The 20,923-nt window shown below is 39.0% G+C and overlaps 2 protein-coding genes across 5 annotated transcripts in view; both read right to left on the bottom strand.

Moving 5' to 3' along the window:
- Positions 1-20,923, bottom strand: part of LOC128531338 (uncharacterized) — a 123,081-nt gene that overhangs the window by 80,393 nt on the left and 21,765 nt on the right. The window lies entirely within an intron of this gene.
- LOC128531343 (uncharacterized) lies at positions 7,541-9,688 on the bottom strand. 4 transcript variants are annotated; one of them, XM_053505155.1, is made up of 6 exons: positions 9,620-9,688; positions 8,955-9,335; positions 8,629-8,769; positions 8,358-8,444; positions 8,216-8,262; positions 7,541-7,846 (listed from the first exon to the last, which is right to left on the bottom strand). In XM_053505155.1, the coding sequence occupies exons 1-6, from the start codon at positions 9,663-9,665 to the stop codon at positions 7,709-7,711; spliced, it is 840 nt and encodes a 279-aa protein (XP_053361130.1). In that variant the 5' UTR covers positions 9,666-9,688; the 3' UTR covers positions 7,541-7,708. The 4 variants fall into 4 exon arrangements, 3 of the variants coding, with proteins under 3 accessions (XP_053361130.1, XP_053361129.1, XP_053361131.1); XM_053505154.1 differs by having other exon boundaries at positions 8,216-8,265; XR_008361189.1 differs by having other exon boundaries at positions 8,216-8,265; positions 8,629-8,786; positions 8,955-9,682.

A 20,923-nucleotide genomic window follows, 5' to 3' on the forward strand; every position in this document is an offset into this window, starting at 1 on the left:
AGGGAAAACGATTGACGTTAGCACCTTGTGACGACAAGAGTGGGACCCAGAGTCAAGGACGAGGGTCTGAACCACATAGAGAGGGTACGAAGCTCTCGGCGCGCAACTCTTATTGCTACTGGAGATTGGCCCTTGGATGAAATCCTCCGGCAGTTAACCACCACTGACAGCGGTGCAAGTTACTTCCTGGACTAGCTTGAACTCCTTTAGAGTGTTAAAAATGGATTTGATGCGCGCAGGAGACAGCTGTGATCCCATATTCAATTCAATTCAATTTTATTTGTATAGCGCTTTTAGCAATTTTCATTGCCGCAAAGCAGCTTTACATAGTCAAAAGAATTATTTAGGTTTGTATGAAATGTGAATTTGTATGAATCAAAATGGTCAGTTTGTCCCTGGTGAGCAAGCCGAGGGCGACAGTGGCAAGGAAAAACTCCCTGAGATGGTAAGAGGAAGAAACCTTGAGAGGAACCAGACTCAACAGGGAACCCATCCTCATTTGGGTGAAACAAAAAGCAGTAAATGATCTGCATATATACAGTGTGTAGGGTGGGAGGCAGTTCAGCTAAAATAGCTGATGTTAATTGATGTTAATATGGAGTCCAGGTAGTTATTGAAGACCCAGGTAGACTTGTAAGAAGTTCCAGTCATGAACTATCGAACTGTCAAGTCCCCAGAGAAACAGTTGCCAACACCAGTCAAGGCCAGAACCATTTTCTAGGTAGAGAGAATCATTCCCAGACACCAGACGCATCCCAGAGAGACACACGGGGCATCCATGTGACGAGATCTTCAGCCAGAAGCGGGGCACCAGGATGGGTCAGACAGGTCCGGAGGGCAGAGGGAGTCTGGATCACTGGCAGCTCAGGAACGACATGTGTAGCTCGACAGAGAGAGAGAGAAAGAGTGAAAGGGGGGGACAGGAGGAGAGAGGAAAAAGAAAGAGGGGGGGAAAGAGAAGAAGAGGAGAGATGGCAGTTAGGTATGGTCACAGTCACACAATGTATAATGTGAATGTATATTAACTGTAGCGTGCAAGCAGAGACTCCGGCAGGACTAACTATGACAGCATAACTAAAAGGGAGAGCCAGAAGGAAACACAAACATGAGGGCTTCCTGACATGTAAAGCAAACAATCACCTCACCGTCAGCAAACCTGAGTGATCAATTAGAGTGAGGAAGACAGCATCCAAACATACCAGTTCACCATAATACTCTACGTCTATGAGTCCCCCATATCTGCTCCTTTACCTATGGCAAATCTATTTATAAAAATGCTCGGCTAAATAAATAGGTTTTTAGCCTGGACTTAAATACTGAGACTGTGTCTGAGTCCCGAACACTATTTGGAAGACTATTCCATAACTTTGGGGCTTTGTAAGAAAAAGCTCTGCCCCCAGCTGTATTTTTCATAATACGCGGTACTGACAAGCAGCCTGCATCCTTTGATCGAAGTAGGCGTGGCGGATCGTAAGACACTAGCAGTTCGCTCAGGTACTGCGGCGCGAGACCATTTAATGCTTTATATGTCAAAAGTAGTATTTTAAAATCAATGCGAAATTTCACAGGGAGCCAATGGAGTGAAGATAAGATAGGGGTGATGTGCTCATATCTTCTGGTTCTGGTGAGGACTCTCGCTGCTGCATTCTGGACTAGCTGAAGCTTATTTATGCATCTAGCTGAACAACCAGACAGTAAGGCATTACAATAGTCCAACCTAGAGGTGATAAAAGCATGAACTAGTTTTTCTGCGTCGTTTAGCGACAATAAATTTCTTATTCTGGCAATATTTCTGAGGTGAAAGAATGCTATCCTGGTAATATTATCTACATGTGCTTCAAATGAAAGGCTGGAATCAATAATCACACCAAGGTCTTTCACTGTTGCATTTGATGGAACAGAAAGGCCATCTAAAGTTACGGTATGATCTAAAATTTTACTCCTAGCTGTATGCGGTCCTATGACTAGAACTTCTGTCTTATCCGGATTTAGCAGAAGGAAGTTAGTTAGCATCCAATTTCTTATGTCCTGCACACATTGCTCAATTTTAGTAAGCTGTTTTTTCTCATCAGGTTTTGCTGAGACATATAACTGTGTATCATCAGCATAACAATGAAAACTAATACCATGCTTACGGATTATGTTGCCCAGAGGAAGCATGTAAAGGGAAAAAAGCAGTGGACCTAAAACTGAACCCTGCGGAACGCCAAACTCCACTAGAGAACATGCAGAATAATCACCATTTAAGTCTACATACTGATAACGATGGGTCAGATAGGATCTGAGCCAGGAGAGGGCTGTACCCTTAATTCCCACTACATTTTCTAATCTGTGAAGACACTCAATGCCATACTTTGTGTAAGAAAGAGAATGCTTTCCATGGCGTTGAAACTCCATCCTAAAGAAAACAAGGTGAGCTAGAACGACATGTTAATGCCGACGCACTAGCTCCATTGAGAGGGTATGAAGCTCTCGGCACGTAACCCTTATTGCCTTAGAGGATTGGCCCTTGGACGAAATCACCTGGCTTTTAGCCACAACTGGAATTATCTTAAGTGCAGAAGGTGCAAGGGTATCGCTGTGAAAACCGGCAGCTGCCATGAGACCCTTGATCTCCTTTAGAGCATTGAGAATGGATTCCACACTTGCAGGAGACAGCTGTGTCTGCATTGCGGTCAAATCCCATGTGACAACCATGATATGTAAGATTAAACGGGGGTTAAATGTTCGTCCTCCTGAAACATGGCAGGAAGGAACCAAACACCTAACGTTTCACTGGAGTCAGCTGCTCTCCGAAACACCAGTGATGGCGAAGATTGATCCACGGCCTTCTGAGGGTGCTGGTCCTCCACTGTGCTTCGTACCTAAAGAGACATACCTCGCAGTAGGTTGCCCGCTGCCGGCCTCTCTAAAAGGTGCACAAATTTTGACACTTTGGCTAGATGGGTGTGTTAGATGTTCAGCATCCTGAAACATGGGAGGAAGGGACCGAACACCTTCACCGAACATTTCGCTGGAGACCGCTGCTCCCGAAACACCAGTGATGGCAGGGATTAAACCACGGCCTCCTGCCAGTGCTCAGCTCTCAGTAGGTCAGTCTGGTATGCCTGCAAAGCCATTGTCTGCATGACAGCACCAGCCTGACACACTGCCTGAAAAATCTTTTCCCACCAACGAAGATGTTAGTCTACACGCTTGTTGGGAAAAGTGGATTTTTTCCAGGAGGATGAGCTCCCAGAAGAGAGATAGCCCGCAAGCGTCTCTTTGATCTGGGACATCATCATAAAAGCCGCGCTTTCATCAATGACATTGGAACAAATCAAAGTCAATAGCACAAAAACACGGAATAAATACGGCTTATTCCATGAAAATGTTAACTCATATAGGTCGCCAAGAAGGGGAGGAGCCATCATTGAGGCCCCTCCTCTTCCACATGAATGAAACCTGTAGTCTAACTTTGAGCGTATGGGTGATTTATTTTATTTATTTTTTTTTACAGTGAATCGAGGTGTACGCATTTAACCGCGTGTGTTACCACCTCTAATAACAACTGATACGCTCGCTCATCAATAGAGGAGCGGTCTGAAGTGATAGTTTTCGTCTCCGCAGAGGCAAGAGAGAAAGTTTATTCTGCCCACTCACAGGAAGCGCCGAAGCGTTCTTCGGGAAGGGGACGGTAAAAGCTCATGATCCGGCGAGAGAGCGAGAGAAAAGGAAAATTCCGTCCCGTGTGCTTCCGCCAGATATGCAGCTCGCGGTTTCGTTTTAAGAACAGCTTCAATAGGGAGAAATCGCAATACTTACCTGCTCCCTCAAGCTCGAGATAGCGTGCACTTCCCCCAAACACTGAAAACAGAAAGCGAGGAGATCGCCCACAGCGAGATATTCTTCTACACGGAGGGACAGACTCGTGTCTAACTCTGCCATCTTTCTGGTAAGAAAGTTATAAGATAAGTATTAAGAAATTTTCTATTTTCGCTTTTTTTTTAAAAAGTGCTTGCACACACGCACACAGACAAAACGGATTCTGAAGACAAAAAGAGCTGAGGATGTTTCCGGTTTACTCCCATCGGATCCAAGATGGCGGCACGGCAGTAGCACGCAGCGGCCGCTCCGGAGCCAAAATGGTGCTACGCTGTTTACGTTTAGTGTGTAGTGCGTTTATTTTACTCTGTGTATGAATATCGTCGCGACTGGTGTAATGTGACCGGGTAATGACATCCACGATGAGCTGCGGGAAAAGCTACGCGACCTCGGCTTGCTGCGTGAACCAGGCCTCAAAGCCTGATGCTGGGGGCCGGAGAAGGGAATATCGGGCAGAGCCCCACCCCCACCTCGGCTACTCAGACCACATCTCTTTTATGCTAATTCCAGCATACAGACCACTTGTCAGGCATTCAAAACCGGTTCTGAAGCAGGTAAAAACCTGGCCAGGAGGTTCCATCTCTGCTCTTCAGGACTGTTTCGAGAACACTGACTAGAACATGTTTAGGGAGGCTGCAATTTACAGTGACGGTGATTCACGTCATCAGTAACCAGCTACATCACCAAGTGCACCGATGATGTCACTGTCTCTAAGAACATCATCTTACGTCCCAATCAGAAACCGTGGATTACTGCCGAAGTGCGTGCACTTCTGAGGACCCGAGACTCTGCCTTCAAAGTGGGAGACAAGGTGGCCCTTAGAAGAGCAAGGGCCAAACTTTTTCGGGCCATCAGAGAAGCGAAGCGCGCACACGCCCAGAGAATCTACAACCACTTCATAGACAGTGGCGACAAACGCCGCATGTGGCAGGGCTTACAAGCCATCACTCACTACAGGACTACATTACCTGCCTGTGACAGTGATGGCTCCCTCTCAGATGCGCTGAACAACTTCTAAACTCGGTTCGACAGGCAGAACGACGTGGCGGTGAGGAAGACCGCCCCTTTTCCGAACGACCAGGTGCTGTGTTTCACTACAGCTGATGTAAGGCGTACCTGGGTTATGCAGCAGGACAATGATCCAAAACACACCAGCAAGTCCAATGTTTTGAAAAGGCCCAGTCAACGTATGGACTTAAATCTGATTGAGTTGCTGTGGCATGACCTTAAACAGGTTAAACCCTTAAATGTGGGAAGGTTTTAAATAATAATTTAAACATTGCATTTTGTATTAGCTCTGGTTACCATGGGGTAATATTAAAATTTGTATGTTGATTTAAATAATTTAAATATACCAAATATGCCAAAAAAAAGGAAGAGGGCAACTGTGAAGTTTTGCCTAAGTAGTAATGACTATCTGGGCCAGAGAAAGGTGTACTAGATTTCAGTACTTTTGTTATTAGTGTATAGGACATTATAGTAGAGGTCAAAATACAGAGGAGCCATTTAATGTTTTGTTCACAACTAAAAGAAAAAACAAAATAAAAATAAATAAATGCTGGTGTTATTAGGTCAAAAACACTGGATTTATTTATTCAGCTTGTAATATTTTTTCAACATTGTTTTATAACATAACTTGAGGCTTTTTTTGCAACGATCTACAGTATTTGAAAAGCAAGGCACATTATTTGATACACTAGACCTGTATCTGTGGCCTTGTGGCATAAGCCAGAGTCTGAGTGATGGTTCTGGAAATAGAGATGAGTGTTAAAAAAGACAAGAAAAAAAGTTTTTTTTCCTCATTTTTTAAATATTTTTTATACCCTATATTTTGTTCTACTACTAAGTTTTTCTATATTTTATTCTTATTCTATTCCATAATTCATTTTTTATTATGATCTTGATTTTTTTTTAAGGTCACGAGCAATCGTATAAGCATTTCACTGCATATCGCATTGTGTATAACTGTGTATGTGACAAATAAAATTTAAAGTTGAACTTGAATTTGAATATAGAATCTATAAATATGAAAAGGGCAAAGGATCTGACAACATGTGGGTGAGGGAATATTGGGTAAAAGAATAAAACATACACCCATTCCTTGGATGATCTCCAAAATATTTGTAAAGACGCCACGCATATTTAATGTTCAGTCTCTCTATCTGCCTTTTTGGCCTTTGAAGTTGAAAGCCTAGGTGTGTGATTGATCTGACATAAAGGCTCCATAACAGCCTTAAAGACTTGTGAACTGAACTGGGTACCTGGATTCAAGACAATAAGTTGAAAGACCAAACTGTGGAGGAAAAGAACCTTAGCAGTCTGATCTATGACTACAAGAATAATGGTGTTATAATTTATAACTTTGGAAGATTAGTTATTAAATCCAGTTAGAGAAGAAGGGGCTCCAATGTTTCTTTTGGTTGTTATTTGAGTAGCATTCTTACATTTTGCATATAACCAGATGAAAAACTTTTGCCCATGAGCCACCACTGGCCATCAGCTGATAAGTGCACAGTTCCAGCGAGTAATGCCAGCCTGTGTATTTTTGTACATTAATCTAAATAGGCTGGGACATACACTTTCTTGGATCTTCTGTCATGTATACTGGAGCCACCTGATACCTCTTCAGAGATCTCTTGAGGATAGGGGCAACTACAGTAAGTAAGGGCTGGGCTGGATTTTGGGAACAGGTTGTCGGATATTATGTTCTCAATTTACAAGAGGTGGAAAGGATGAATGACAATGCCAATGACAATATATGCAGATAATGACTCACTGAGGAATACTTCAACTGCCAGGAGCTCTCAGTTGCTCACATCATAATTGGATGCAGCTTAATTAAACCCCTTTGCCTCTGGGAGCAGACAGCTTCCCACCTTCTACGTCAGAGGCATATGAGAAGGACAGAGATTACAAACACATCTTTTTTTTTTGCAAACCCAGGGTCAGCCATAAGTACAAGAACTTCCTTTCAGCATTTTAACTTTCATCATTGTAAGCAGTTGAGCTACAACCCTAACAGCCACCAGAGGGCAGCAGCAGTGAACAACTCTTTTAAAGAGCAACCCTTTTGGAGAAATTGTTTACCCAGAATCCTCAGGCAGCGTATGAGCCTGCTCTTTGTCAAGACAAAGTTGAGAAGAAGGTAAAACAAAAAAAAATATTTATTTATTTATTTATTTATTTATTTATAAACTTCCGTCCTTGAAGGGTTCATAGATTTGGAAGCCTGTTTCCCTCTTGATATGTTGTCAAGATTTGTGCATCCCTTACCTTTGCTTTTCCTGCTCTTTTTGACAGTACTTGTGTGACTGCAGGCTTTCCACAAAGAGCTCCGGTTTCAGTCCTGATGGAGTTGTTTATACAAAGTGCACTAATCACCCTCACACTTGTCACTCCTCACACTTATTACTCATGACTATAAGTCCTGCTTGCCCTTTAACCCCTAGGTAAATAGGTTTATTCTCTGTAATCAAATCTATTTGATATTAAGCGAAGCAAGTTCAGACCTTTTTAATAAATGAATGAATAAATAAATCTGATGCATTTGTCTGGGGATATTTGGTGTTTTTCTTGTTTATATTTGCCTAAATAAAGTAATACCGTGTAATCTGAAGTTATTGAATTGTAAAAAAAAATACAAATAAAAAACTACTTTAATCATTTTGCTTTTTTTATTATATTTGTAAGTATGTATTTGGTGAACAATTTAAAATTATATTTTAATTGTCTTTTAATAATGTATTTATTTATTTATTCCAAGAAAAAAAATAATTAATACAAGCTGCACGGAAGTGAAATTTGCAACTCAGCTATAATAAAAAAAAAAAGAGGTTATGCTATCCTATGGTGAACCATGTAGAACGTTTAATTTTACTTTAGAGTACACACATTTATCTGAATCCATTTCTCTTTTTTCAGCTTTGGCATTCCTCGTGGAGAATTTCAACGCTGCATAATTTTGTGTTTCGGCTTCAGATTCCTAAAATAAATAAATGCAAAAAGTCTAGTTAGGATTAATGACCATGTAGCCTGTAAAGGGGTAACCTTTATTTGTACTAACATAACATACAATTAAAGCAATGTTAAATTGGATATGATTTAGATTTTCGCAAAATCTGGTCAAACTGATTGTACAAAGTGCTGAACAATATTCAAAGTAAAAATCTGTATATACAGGCAAATAAGAAAATGCGGTTTTCAGTGTATAATACAGTATTGTATACAAGAGAATAAATTCAATTTGCTCTTCTATTGTTTCTTCGTTCTTCGAACTTCTGGGCCGCTCTGAAGCTTTACACAACAGCTTAATTTTTCCTAATATAATTCACAAGACAAAGCATTTACTTACATAAATAACCACCTGCCTGTTTGCTGGAGAGTTTTCTGTTGAAGTGTCTGCTAATAAAACATAAAATAAAGATAAATTAGTAATTTTGAATGAAATCTTAAACCATTTTGGACAATATAAAAAAAAAAAAAAAAAAACTTACGTTTATCACATTTTCCTCTTAGTATGAAACAAGCCAGACATAAAATTAGAATTACACACAAACCCAAAGCCGTTCCCAACCCGAGCACTGTCAGATACAGATACAGATACAGATACATTAAGGCTACAGATAAATTACATTTCTCAAAATCTTTCCTGAAATTTTATAAGTCTTTTGCTGAAAACCAACAGATAGTGCAGATTTTTTTTGTCGGGCAAATGATAACATAAAAATGATTTAGAAATCTATACATTTTGTAATTAAAACTTACCTGTTTTCTCTTGTGTGTTAATGTTTGGAGTAATAGAGCTGTTTCTCTGCTGCACTGTAGGTTCACTCGTCACTGTATGATCATACAGAGCTGGTTCAGATGTCTCTGATGTTGTAGCCGTAGTACTAGTAACATGCTCACCTATGAAGATTTATCACCTATAAACATTTATCATAAATGACTTAAGTAATCTCTGTAACTTTGTATTACTGAAAATACAGTTAGTATTTCACTATGATCTCCTACAGGTTAAACCTGATAATGGCAAATAAAGGAAAAATTATTTCATTTTAACGAGGAGCTACATCTTAATAATAAAATCCTACCTTTAACTTTTAAATAAGTTCCATTTGCAAACACAGGGTTGGGTTTCGTCAGTGCGCAGTAGTACATGGCTTCATCAGACTGAATTGTGTGTAAAATGGTCACACTGAAGCAGTTTGAAGATTTTTCTATCAGGTAATCAGTCTCCTGGAATCCACTGTAAAATGTTTCTTTATTAGTTTTATATACTGTAACTATAATCTGACGTTTTTTCTTGTTTTGTTGCTTAAACAGCTCTATTATTCCAATCTGGTTTTCAGAAACACAACACCGCAGAGTAGCCGAGCCACCAATACCCACAGTGAGCTCCTCATCAGGCTGATAAACTGGTGGCTCTGTGTGGAATTGTGCAGTAACCCAACGTCTACCAGGGTGGAGTGTATCTTAAAAATATGAAATACATTGATTGAATAATGAATAAGAAAATGCGGTTTTCAGTGTATAATACAGTATTGAATATACAGATAATGAATGCAAGTAAAACATTGTTAAAAAATATTGTTAAAGACTAACTTATTCAGAAATTCATATTCTAAAATTGAAGCTACCTTTTACATTGAGTTTCTTTTAGTGTTGAAGCCTTGATAGATTTTAAGACTTTGTAGTAATTATAAATCATTCCATGTAAGTAACAAACACAATGAAAATGATTGCTTGTATTACTTACACAAGGTGATCAAAAATAAAATCCAGAAAATAGTATTTTTTTTCATTTCTTGGAGATTCTACAGTGTTTATATCTTCTTTATAAACTACTTTATAAATGCCTTGAATGTTATACTTGTACTATAGGTGGTCTTACAAGGCACGCCCCCAGAATATTATTGGCTACATGAACACAAGATGGACATATCAGTGTATTCTTATCTACCCACAACTACACGTTGTTTTCCATATCAGTGTTGGTTTTACACAAAGATACTAGAAGATGGAAAATGTGGTTTATCACCTGTACCCACACAAACATCCTATTGTTTATTTAAACTGCCCTGGTGATTTAACTTGTCTTAAGTATTGATGGTCATCCTGGTCAACAAAGCATGACAATTATGGCATTATGTTTTATTACTTTGATTAGACTCCGTGTAATTTTACCACCACAGCAATGCAAGACGGTGAACGCAGTCCAACACAGATAGTACGTTCGGCCAATGCCTTAAAAGTGTAATTTAGTGTTTATCATGTACTTATATCGCCTCCTAGCTGTAGACAAAGTATTTTTCCATTTATTACTTGCCACATACATATTACACACTATATTTTGCACCAACGGCATGGAATACTGGGAATTTTTGTGACTTTATTTTTCCCCCATATTAATCTGTGCATAGTAATGGATTTTGATCATTTTTCTCCAAGAAGGAAAAAGCCAACATGTGCAAGGAAAAAACATAACCATACGATTCATAACTGTTTTAAATCATTACTAGTGTTTTGCAAGTGAAAAAGATGAAGTTGTTTATAAAAAGTGCACTAATCACCTTCACACTCTTCCTGAACTCTTATTACTTATGTCTTTAAACCCTGCTTTGCCCTTTCACCCCCAGGCAAATAAATTTATTCTTTGTAATTAGGTCTACAGTTAGCCAAGTCTGTTTGATGTTGAGCAAAGCAAGTTCAGCTTTGCTTTTTAATAAATTAATGTGATCTGTTATTTTTGCTTGCCTTGAATAAGGTGACAATGTGTTACCTGAAGTTATTAAATTGTAAAAAAAAAAAAAAAAAAAAAAAAAAAATTCTTTATTTTATTTATTAGATTTTGTGAGTATTTATTTGGTAAATAATTAAAAATGACTATTTTTTGTTATTATTTTTTATTTATTCTTTTCAAGACAAATCAAATAATTAATCCTCTGGTTCCTCTGTTCATACCAGTAAAAAATCAATTTACATTGTATAATGGGTGACTTAAACAAGCTCCACCTCCAAAGTGATCCTCAGTCCTTGATTTACATATAAGCTGACCAAAGTCGTTTTATTGGAAAAATATATATTTCATCACGAGAACTGGACCGTTCCATGTATCTATTAAAGGCATTTTTGTTTTACTCATGCATTTTATGACTAAAACGTAAAATCATGGTTACATATTTAATCAATTCTAAGTTCCTGGAATTAAGAACACAAGATTTATCTAAAAGAGTACAGAAGTATACTTCTTACAAGCTGCACAGAAATGAAACCTGCAACTTAGAAGTTTTATTATGGAGTGATTTTATATATTTATTTCAATGTCTGTGGTAAACTAAACTGTATATATGTAGCTTGTTCATGCACGTTGTTGTAAATTTTATTGTAAATGTGTTTAACTTTATAAAAGTATATAACAGAACACCTCCTTGGTGAATGTCTGGAATACATATGGAGCTTTTATTTTGTCACATACAGTATGTAAGCAGCTTGGTATGCTGGGGTGTGAACCCCAACCTGACCAGTGTCTCATACTGTAAGTGTAATTCAGTGTTTATCATGTAATCGTATCGCCCCCTAGCTGTAAACAAGATATGTTTCCATTTATTACCTGCCAAATAGATATTGCATACAATGTAACTGGCACCAAAGCCATGGAATAATGGAATTTTTTTTTCTCCCCATATTTCTGTGTACAGTAATTTTTTTCTCCAAGAAGGAAAAGGTTAACAGATGCAGGGGAAAACATAACTGTACAATTTATAATTGTTTTAAATCACTACTCAGCAAGTGCACCTTTCTTGTTTCAGGTTCCTCACTTTTAAAGTGAGGTATATGCATTAATCACATTATGCTAAGTATGTTCAATTAAAGTGTGATTAGTGCTAGATGCATATTCATCAATATTACATGAAGGTACTGTGTCTATACTGCTCAAAAAAATAAAAGTAACACTTAGCCCCAGTTTTACTTGAACGCCCCTCATATGTGTATGCATGGTTTAGGTCAAACTGGGACTAAGTGTTTCCTTTATTTTTTTTGACCAATTGTGAAATTTTGAAGTAGAGGTTTTGAAATGAGCAGACATGTCATTCTGGGGGAAAAGTCTCACCATTTCTTAATTCTTTACGGCTGTAATAATTCTGTTATGCTTGAAATGTATTTATTTGGGGATGGCACAGACTGAGAAAGAGCTCATACATTGCTTAACTTCTGCATTTTCAGCCCTGTCTCTGCTCTACTTCTTGTTTCTCGTCTGATGGGGGAGATTGGGGTCAGGTTGGAATCTGGTATCAGCTCTCTCTCTGTAGGCCATCACCTGTAGAACAGTGTTGCCAAAAGCTGCTGGTGTGGTCATCCTTCAGTTTGATTAAACTTAAATAATAATTAGGCTAGGCAACGAGAAAATTTTTAAGAGAGGTCAATTATTAACTTGTATATTTTTTTCTGTATGGTGGCTACATGTTTGTTTGTTTTTTCAGTTTGTAATAGCATTGTGCTTTATATATTTATTGTTTCAAAGACTTTTAAAGTCCAATTGTGGCATTTGGTAAAAAAGTTTCCATGTACTGTATATTATCCTAGTGTTTTTGGTTTGTTTGTTTGTTCTGTGTGTTTTCTCATTAAATTAAATATATGCTGGGAAATTATCAAGTGTAATTAAGCTTACATCACCACTTAGGTCCATAAAATGTAATATTTAGTTCAACAATTTTATAAAAAATAATAGATATTTGGGAAGCCCTCTTCAAACAACTGCACTGTTCTGCTCTCTCTCTCTCTCTCTCTCTCTTACTCTCTCTCTCTCTCTGTCTCTCTCTCTCTATCTCTTTGTCCTTCTCTTATGAAAATGAGTCATATCCAAAGTCAAACACCCTAGTTGGAGAGGATCCTGACCCTAATATATTTTGGGCATCAGCAGCTCTATGATGATTAGTGTATGGTAATTGGTTTGGTATCCTTCAGCAAAAAATTCATGTATGAAGAATCAGTTTTATGTCTAAAGATACAACTAAATCATACCTCGCCATACTGTAAGCCATTTGTAGATTTTTTCCTTTTTTTCAAATTCAAATTAAAATTTTATTTGTCACATACACAGTCATACACAGTACGACATGCAGTGAAATGCTTATACGACCGCCGGTGACCTTAACAAACAAAATAAAAAAACTATATATAAGGAATAAATATTAATAAAAGAAATAACATAAAATACAAAGGAAAATAAATGTAACTAGTAAAATTAACAACTGTACAAATAAGGGCATGTAAAAATAATAGAATAAAGGAATATGGGGGGAAATATATATATATATTATATATATATATATATATATATTTCTTTCTTTTAAAGTGTTTTAAAGTGGCATTGAAATGTCTTAAAGTGGCGGAATCGTTTCCTAGACCGCAACAGAGAAAACAGTCCATTGTTGGGATGGCTGAGGTCCTTCACAATCTTCCTGGCCTTGGTCCAGCACCGCTTGCTGTAGATCAAGTGCAGGTCAGGGAGCTCGGTGCGGATGATGCGCTCAGCATGGTACAGGAGTAGAAATTCCTGAGCACCTTAGAGGGCAGTCTAAAGTCTCTCAAGCGTCTGAGGTGGTAGAGACGCTGCCGGGCCTTTTTTACCATGGTGTTGATGTGACAGGACCATGACAGGTCCTGCGTGATGTGAACACCGAGGTATCGGAAGCTGTCCACTCTCTCCACTGGGTTCTCATTGATGATGGGGGTCTGGTAGTTCCTCTCCTGCTTTGTACTAAAGTCCACTATCAGCTACTTTGTTCTGCTGACGTTCAGGAGGAGATTGTTCCTCTGGCACCAGTTCTCCAGATTTCCAACCTCCTCCAGGTAGGCCGACTCATCATTGTTGGTGATCAGGCCCACCACGACAGTGTCGTCAGCAAACTTGATGATGGCGGCGGAGTTGGCAGTGGCCACGCAGTCATGAGTGTACAAAGAGTACAGCAGGGGGCTCAGAACACAACCCTGGGGGGCTCCAGTGCTGAGAGTGAGGGAGGCTGAGACATGTCTGCCCATCCTTACTGCCTGTGGTCTGCCAGTTAGGAAGTTGGAGATCCACTGGCACATAGATGAGCTGAGTCCCAGGTGCTCCAGCTTGGTGGTGAGTGTGGGGGGAATTATGGTATTAAATGCAGAGCTGTAGTCGATGAAGAGCATTTTCACATAATTCCCTTTCCTAGCGTCCAGGTGAGTGAGTGACGTGTGGAGGAGGTGAGAGATGGCATCATCAGTAGAATGGTTGGGGCGGTATGCAAACTGTAGTGGGTCGAGTGTGTCTGGTAGTGAAGAAATGATGAAGTCTCTGACCAGGCGTTCAAAGCACTTCATCACTACTGAGGTGAAAGCTACAGGGCGATAGTCATTAAGAGAAGCAGGTTGAGGTTTCTTTGGGACAGGAACAATAATGGACTCTTTGAAGCATGTAGGGATCACCGACTGAGATAAAGAGATGTTGAATGCTGTGAGAGATGTTGTGCTAGCTGGTCTGTGCAGGCTTTGAGGATACAGCCTGAGATGCCGTCTGGTCCTGCTGCTTTCCTGGTGTTCACTCTCTTGAAGGCTCTCCTCACGTCATGCTCGGTGATGATGAACGCGCTTCCAGCGCTGGCAGTGACTTCCTGTCTGCAGCCGTTAGCATTAGCATCACTAGCGTCTTTAGCTGCAGCCTCGAAGCGAGCATAGAAAGTGTTCAGCTCGTCTGCCAGGGTGACGTCTGCCTTCGTCACACCGGTTGTTGGTGCTTTATAGTCCGTAATTGTCCTTAATCCCTGCCACAGGCTCCTAGAGTCACTCTGTTGAAATTGTTACTCTAGTTTCCTCCCGTAGCGCTGCTTCGCCTCTTTCACCACCTTCCGGACGCTGTATGGCGCAGATTTCAGAGCGTCGCGGATGGTTTTATCCACCCACGGCTTCTGGTTGGGAAACGTTATGATAGTCTTTTTCTCTACGGTATCATCCGCTAGTTTCCCGATGAATCCCACAACCGCTTCCGTAAACACGCTGACGTCATCATCGGAGCTGTTTCTGAACATGTCCCAGTCTGCGTCATCGAGTGCGTCCTGTAACGCGGCCACCGATTGGTCTGTCCAGCGCGCGACCTCTCTCTGACCCGGAACTTCCTGTTTCAGCCTTTGTTTGTATTTTGGCATGAGGAAGATGGCGGCGTGGTCGGATTTACCAAACAATGGGCGAGATTGTGCCTAGTAGCCGTCCTTGACTGTAGTGTAACAGTGGTCCAGTGTCCTTTCGCCCCTGGTGGGGCAGGTGATGTGCTGATAAAAGTTTGGCGCTGCGCGTTTGAGGTTGGCACTGTTAAAGTCCCCCGCTACAATAAGCGCAGTGTCCCGGTGTTGTGTTTGGTGCTGTGTGAGTGCCTCATGCAGCTCGCATAAGGCAGTGTCCGTGTCTGCTTGTGGTGGAATATAAACGGCACTGATTATGACCGATGTGAACTCCCTAGGTAGATAAAAAGGACGACACATGATGGACAGTAGTTCCAGATTTGGTGTGCAGGAGCGTGTGAGAGGAACAACGCTCGCGCTGTTGCACCAGCTGCTGTTCACCATTAAACACACGCCGCCTCCCCTTGACTTCCCTGAGTCCCGCGTCCTGTCCATGCGGTGAACCGAGAAGAACTCAGCCGGCTGGATGGCGTGGTCCGGCACCGCTGGGTTCAGCCATGTCTCGGTCAAGCAGAGGAGATTGCAGTCCCGAATGTCTCTCTAGAACTTTATCCTGGCCCTGAGGTCATCTAGCTTGTTTTCCAGTGACTGGACGTTGGCGAGCAGGATGCTAGGCAGAGGTGTGCGGTGTGCACGGGCTCTCAGCCTGTTCCTGACGGCGGCTCGTTTCCCTCGAGGCCGCCGCTTTGCGTCGCGTCCTTTGTTGTCCCTCAGGATCTCACTCGGCCAGCTCGGATCCGGAGTTAAAAACGTCGAATTGTGAGTACATTGTATACCGATAGAAACAAGAGTGTCTCTATCATAACTAATGTACTCCATGGTGGTAATTTTGCCGATTTTAAAACACTGAAAACTAACTTAAAAAACAAAAACAGAGAAAAGGTGGTCGGAGCAGTCGTGACGGCAGCTGACTTCACTGGCGCCATCTTGGTAGCTGTCCTTTCCTTTCCTTGTCCACATCAAACTGGTTTAAATCCATCAACATTGACTCACTCCACAAGGGTTAATGCCCAAATGGCTGGTAAAAGACATTTTAAAATCTCTGGGAAGTGATACAGAATTAGATCTAGAGCTAGTGAAAATGTTAATCCCTCTTCTTCTGTATCTGGCTGAATGTGGTGACCTGTTAATGTTTCTGGCCTTCTTCCTTCTCTTTAGGAATTTCCTGTTATTCGTATTCTGTAATCCCATTAGTGTTGGTTGCTTTTTCTTTGGCAGTCAGTCAATACAAATGATCAAGACTTTGCACAAAGATATTTAATTGTGGTTCGCACACCCAATCTTCAAAAAGGAGCAACTCTCCCAGGGCTCAGAAGTGACAAAGCTCAATGTTTGGACATATTGAAAAAAAATGACACTATATTGGTATAGGTGTTTGTTTTTTTGGTTGTTTTTTGTTTTTCCTTGGGATTCCATAGCGGTCCTGTAATGCTCATCCTTCAATTCCATAGGTTTAATACAGTCTTAGTATTTTTTAAGTAAACTAGTTTTGTTTCAATTGTAAACATTAGAGATGGTGAATGTTTTGCTGTTCTTAGTGTCAGTTGTGGTCAGACGTTATTTATGAGCTATTGTTAGTCTTCCTGTACTAGCACATCAATATGTCAGCGGTTATTTTTGTGTGGGGAGAGGGATCCTGAGTGGTAAATGTTCAATTGGTCATGTTTTTACACTACTGACTGGTAAATAATTTAATTTTCTAGCATCCTAGATCTCTCAGGATGAAGATCTGTCCTGTAATGAAAGTGTTCAGTGTACAACATAGAAAGAAAAGACAATTTACATACATTTTACCAGAGGTTTTTATTTATACATGGAATTTATTTTATATGGCCAAAAGCATGCACACCCCTGGACATACCCCACAGACAGGTGTGGTTCTCTCCCAAATGAGTTTCCTAAAGTTGAATATGAATGCATTTGGACAAGCAAGATTGTCTTGCGCAGAGCGCTGACCACAACTGTGACACTTGTGTCAACCCAAGTTCCTGTTTATTATTAGACTTGTACTTCATCCTAAAACTACTTAAAGTCAAACCGGAAATTTTTGCTGAATGGAGGAGAAAAAACTACATTTACAGAAAACTTTAAGCACAGTACGATGATGAGCCCACTGCTGTTGTTCCAGTTAACCATTCAGCGAGTGGAACGCCTGATCCCTAAAAATCAACAGATAACTTGTAACCAACTTGTAGAAGAGACACATCTGTCATCTGTCAACAAAACATGCTTAGGTTTTCTGACATAAAGCAGGCATGACTCCGACATACCGAGAAAATACTCCATCTCACTAATGTTGTCCAAGCACCAGTGAAATGCTGGGATAAGTGCATTAGTGTAGTTATATAGAGAAATAAACTGAGTTTTTATTCTGATAACTATAGTCTGTTATTCTGCATAATCAAAAGTCCTGGTTTGACTTGAATGTCCCTTGTATATGTTAAACTGTTGTCATGGATTCATATGGGAAAAATATCATTAACAACAACATATTTAAATGAAAAAAAAAACAGTGCTTACTCTTAAAAAGTAAATATCAAATTTAAGCAAATATGTTAAAATTGTAATTATTTTTTTATGTTTTTTTTTTATGTTTTCCTGTTTGTACTGCCCCTTTGCACACTGTATTAATATAAATAAGTGTGGGAGTGCTGTGGCCACAGCTTTATAAGCCACACACACACAGCACAGCATTTTTAGCCCTGCACACTTCTATACTGTTCTTCTATCGTTCAGCTACAGTGAGTATTCTTTCCTCACAAGCACAAGTATTATATTTAAATATGAAGTAATATAATAAATTATACTTAAAGGAAGCTTATAGTTTTGTCTTTGCTGTGTAGAAATGCAATGATACTAATAACTTAAAGAATAAATTGAAAGATTTACTATGTAAATGTAAGCGATGTGCAACGCAACTTAACATTTAAAACACAAATTGTGAAATTGCAAATACAATATTTTCTGCTTATAATTGAAACAGACAATACAAAGGAATGAGCAACTCCACATGCAACCCATACATCTATGCTGCCATCATCGCCTGTCTTTCTCAAGCTTTATTGATGTCTGTAGTTATAAATATCTACTGGATTTGTATGAAAAGAAACCGAGAGGTTGGTCAGCGTTGCTATAGTAAGTAACTTCTAAATGTATAGTTTGGTCAATATAATTTTTTAAATAAAAGCATGTTTTGATCTTCAACCACAGCATTAGCTTTTTTTTGCCTTACCGTGTTTGTGTGTGTCCAAGAACATTAAAACTGGATAACTTTTCAACAGATTTATTAAAACCTGGATGGATCATCCTAAACCATGAACTTTGTCAAAGAAATGTGGTTGCAAAAAAGTTCATGAATGGAGATCATGAGGTTCTGGTGTAGAAGATGAACACATTTTGCATCTTATTTTTAGTTTGAGCCCTGACATTATGGCATTTATGCTTTGATATTTTCAGCAGATTTAGTGACTTGCTACGGCACTCGCCACACCATGCAGCAGGATGGTCGAATAGAAGAGCAGGTTGGGAACTTGGGTGTCATTTATTTCTTACAGTCGCTTTTTGCCAACTTTGTCTTGGTTTTGTATATCAGTGATCTTATGTCCAATTAATGTAATGTTACATTCATTGTAATTAGAACAAAGTTCTAATCGGTAGGTGGTAAGATATTATACAAGACAAGTTATTATTATTATTATTATTATTATTATTATTATTATATGAATAATATAATAAATTATATAATAATATAAATTTTGTATGTTTGTTTTGTTTGTTTTGTGTGTAACAATGGACCATTTTTTTTAAACATTTGAGAGTCATTTAGTTGTTAAATAAATGATTAACTCGAGTGGCTTTATTTCCAGACTGAGTCTGAAAACGATGTACAGTATGCTGCAGTTGATTTCTTGAAGCGGAAAGAAAAAACTGAAAAGAAGAAAACTGAGACAAAACCAGGAGAGGTTTTGTATTCTGGTGTGTAAAACTTTGGTTTAGAGTCACATTTTCCTCACTTTATCTTTTTTTTTACAAAAGTGTTTTTTTATTGTGCAGTGTTGTCATTCTGTTAACAAGCAGCATACAGTATAAACACAAATACAATGCAGAATACAACACAAAATGCAACAGTAATCATAAATAACTTGGCATATATGCAATAAGTTTTACAATTTGCCATTTAGCCTTAAAACTCTCTAGGCTCTGAGGTTGTTTTGGGTCACTGGAGTTTGGACATGTTCCTGACATTTTTGCATTTTTCAGTTACTTATAAACAGTGTTAAGGGACGTTACTTTTTAAAGTAACTAATTACATTACAAAATTACTGTAATTAAAAAGTAATTAGTTACATTACTGCGTTACTTTCTGATAAAAGTAACTAGTTCGAGTACTTTTCCATTGCAGAAAATGAAAACTCCTTTGTGATTCCTCATGCATGTTGTTTTAGTCAAGACCTTTATAATTATTCTGTCATCATCACTCAGCAAGTTTGGCCCATAGTCTGTTAACTACTAATACGCCTATCTCACCTGTGCGGTTTTGTTCAGTAGCTGTAAGTACGGCTCATCATGATTCACCGCGAGTTTTGGCGCTGTGATTAGGTTTCCATCTTTCCGCGAGTTGGTCCTCACGGAAGCTCGTGGACCTTGCAAAACTTGACATAACCTGACATTGCTTCTTACCGTGAGTCAAACCGCATATGTGAGATAAGGGTATAACAGCAGGAGAAGCACAGGGGTGGATATTAGGGGCGGGGTTTGTAGTATGACTTTCTCACACACACAATAACGGAATCACTGCTGTCTTGCTCACTGGTTACATAAATTGTCTGATTCATCAAAAATGTTAAAGCCTATTTACTCAGGCTAATACAATTCAATATATACACTGAATTAGTAATTAATAGAATATAATTTAATATAATTATTAAAGAGTCACAGTTTAGGATCCTACAGGGGGAATGATTTCAGCTGCGCTGAGGTTCTGGTATAGAAAATGAACAGATTCTGCATTTCATTTTTATTTCGAGCCCTGATTATACACATTCTGCTTTGATATTTTTTGCAGATTTGGAGACTTGCCGCAGCACTCACCGCACCATAGAGCAGGATGCACAAATAGAAATGCAGGTAATGAACTCATTTATTTCTACCAACATTGTCTTTGTTCAAAACATTTTTGTGGAGTTTTGCATAAAAAAAAGCTCATGTGCATTTAGAGCTCATTTAACTTTGTTACATTCTAGATTCTAATCTGTACTGTAGGTAGTAAGATATTATACAAAACTGGCAAACTGTTTTATTAGTGTCAGTTGTATATAATAATAATTTATTATTATTATTATTATTATTATTATTATTATAAGTAGTAGTAGTAGTAATAGTAGTAAAAGTAGTTGTATTTCTACATACATAATATTGTAAATTGTTACTTTTTTGGGGTTAACAGTAAAAAGACATTGAAGAGTCATTCAGTTATTAAATAAATAAATAACTCGGATGGGTTATTTACAGGCCGAAGCTGAAAACAATGTACAGTATGCTGCAGTTAATTTCTTGAAGCAGAAAGAAAACACTGAAAGGAAGAAGACAAAGACAGAATCAGAAGACATTTTGTATTCCGGTGTGGAAAACTTCGGTTGGGAGTGACATTCTCCTCGCTTTTTCGTCTCTTTACAAAAGTGTTTTAATGTGCAATTGTGTCAGTAGAATTACAAACAGCATACAAATTAATAACACGAAATGCCAAAGTTATTATAAATAACTTGGCACATGTGCAAGTTTCACACTTTACAATGTTTGTTAAACTTTGTGGTCTGAGGGTGTTTTGGGTCTCTGAAGAAGTTAACATGTCC

The sequence above is a fragment of the Clarias gariepinus genome, chromosome 10 (genome assembly GCF_024256425.1).
Source record: "Clarias gariepinus isolate MV-2021 ecotype Netherlands chromosome 10, CGAR_prim_01v2, whole genome shotgun sequence".
Taxonomy (NCBI): domain Eukaryota; kingdom Metazoa; phylum Chordata; class Actinopteri; order Siluriformes; family Clariidae; genus Clarias; species Clarias gariepinus.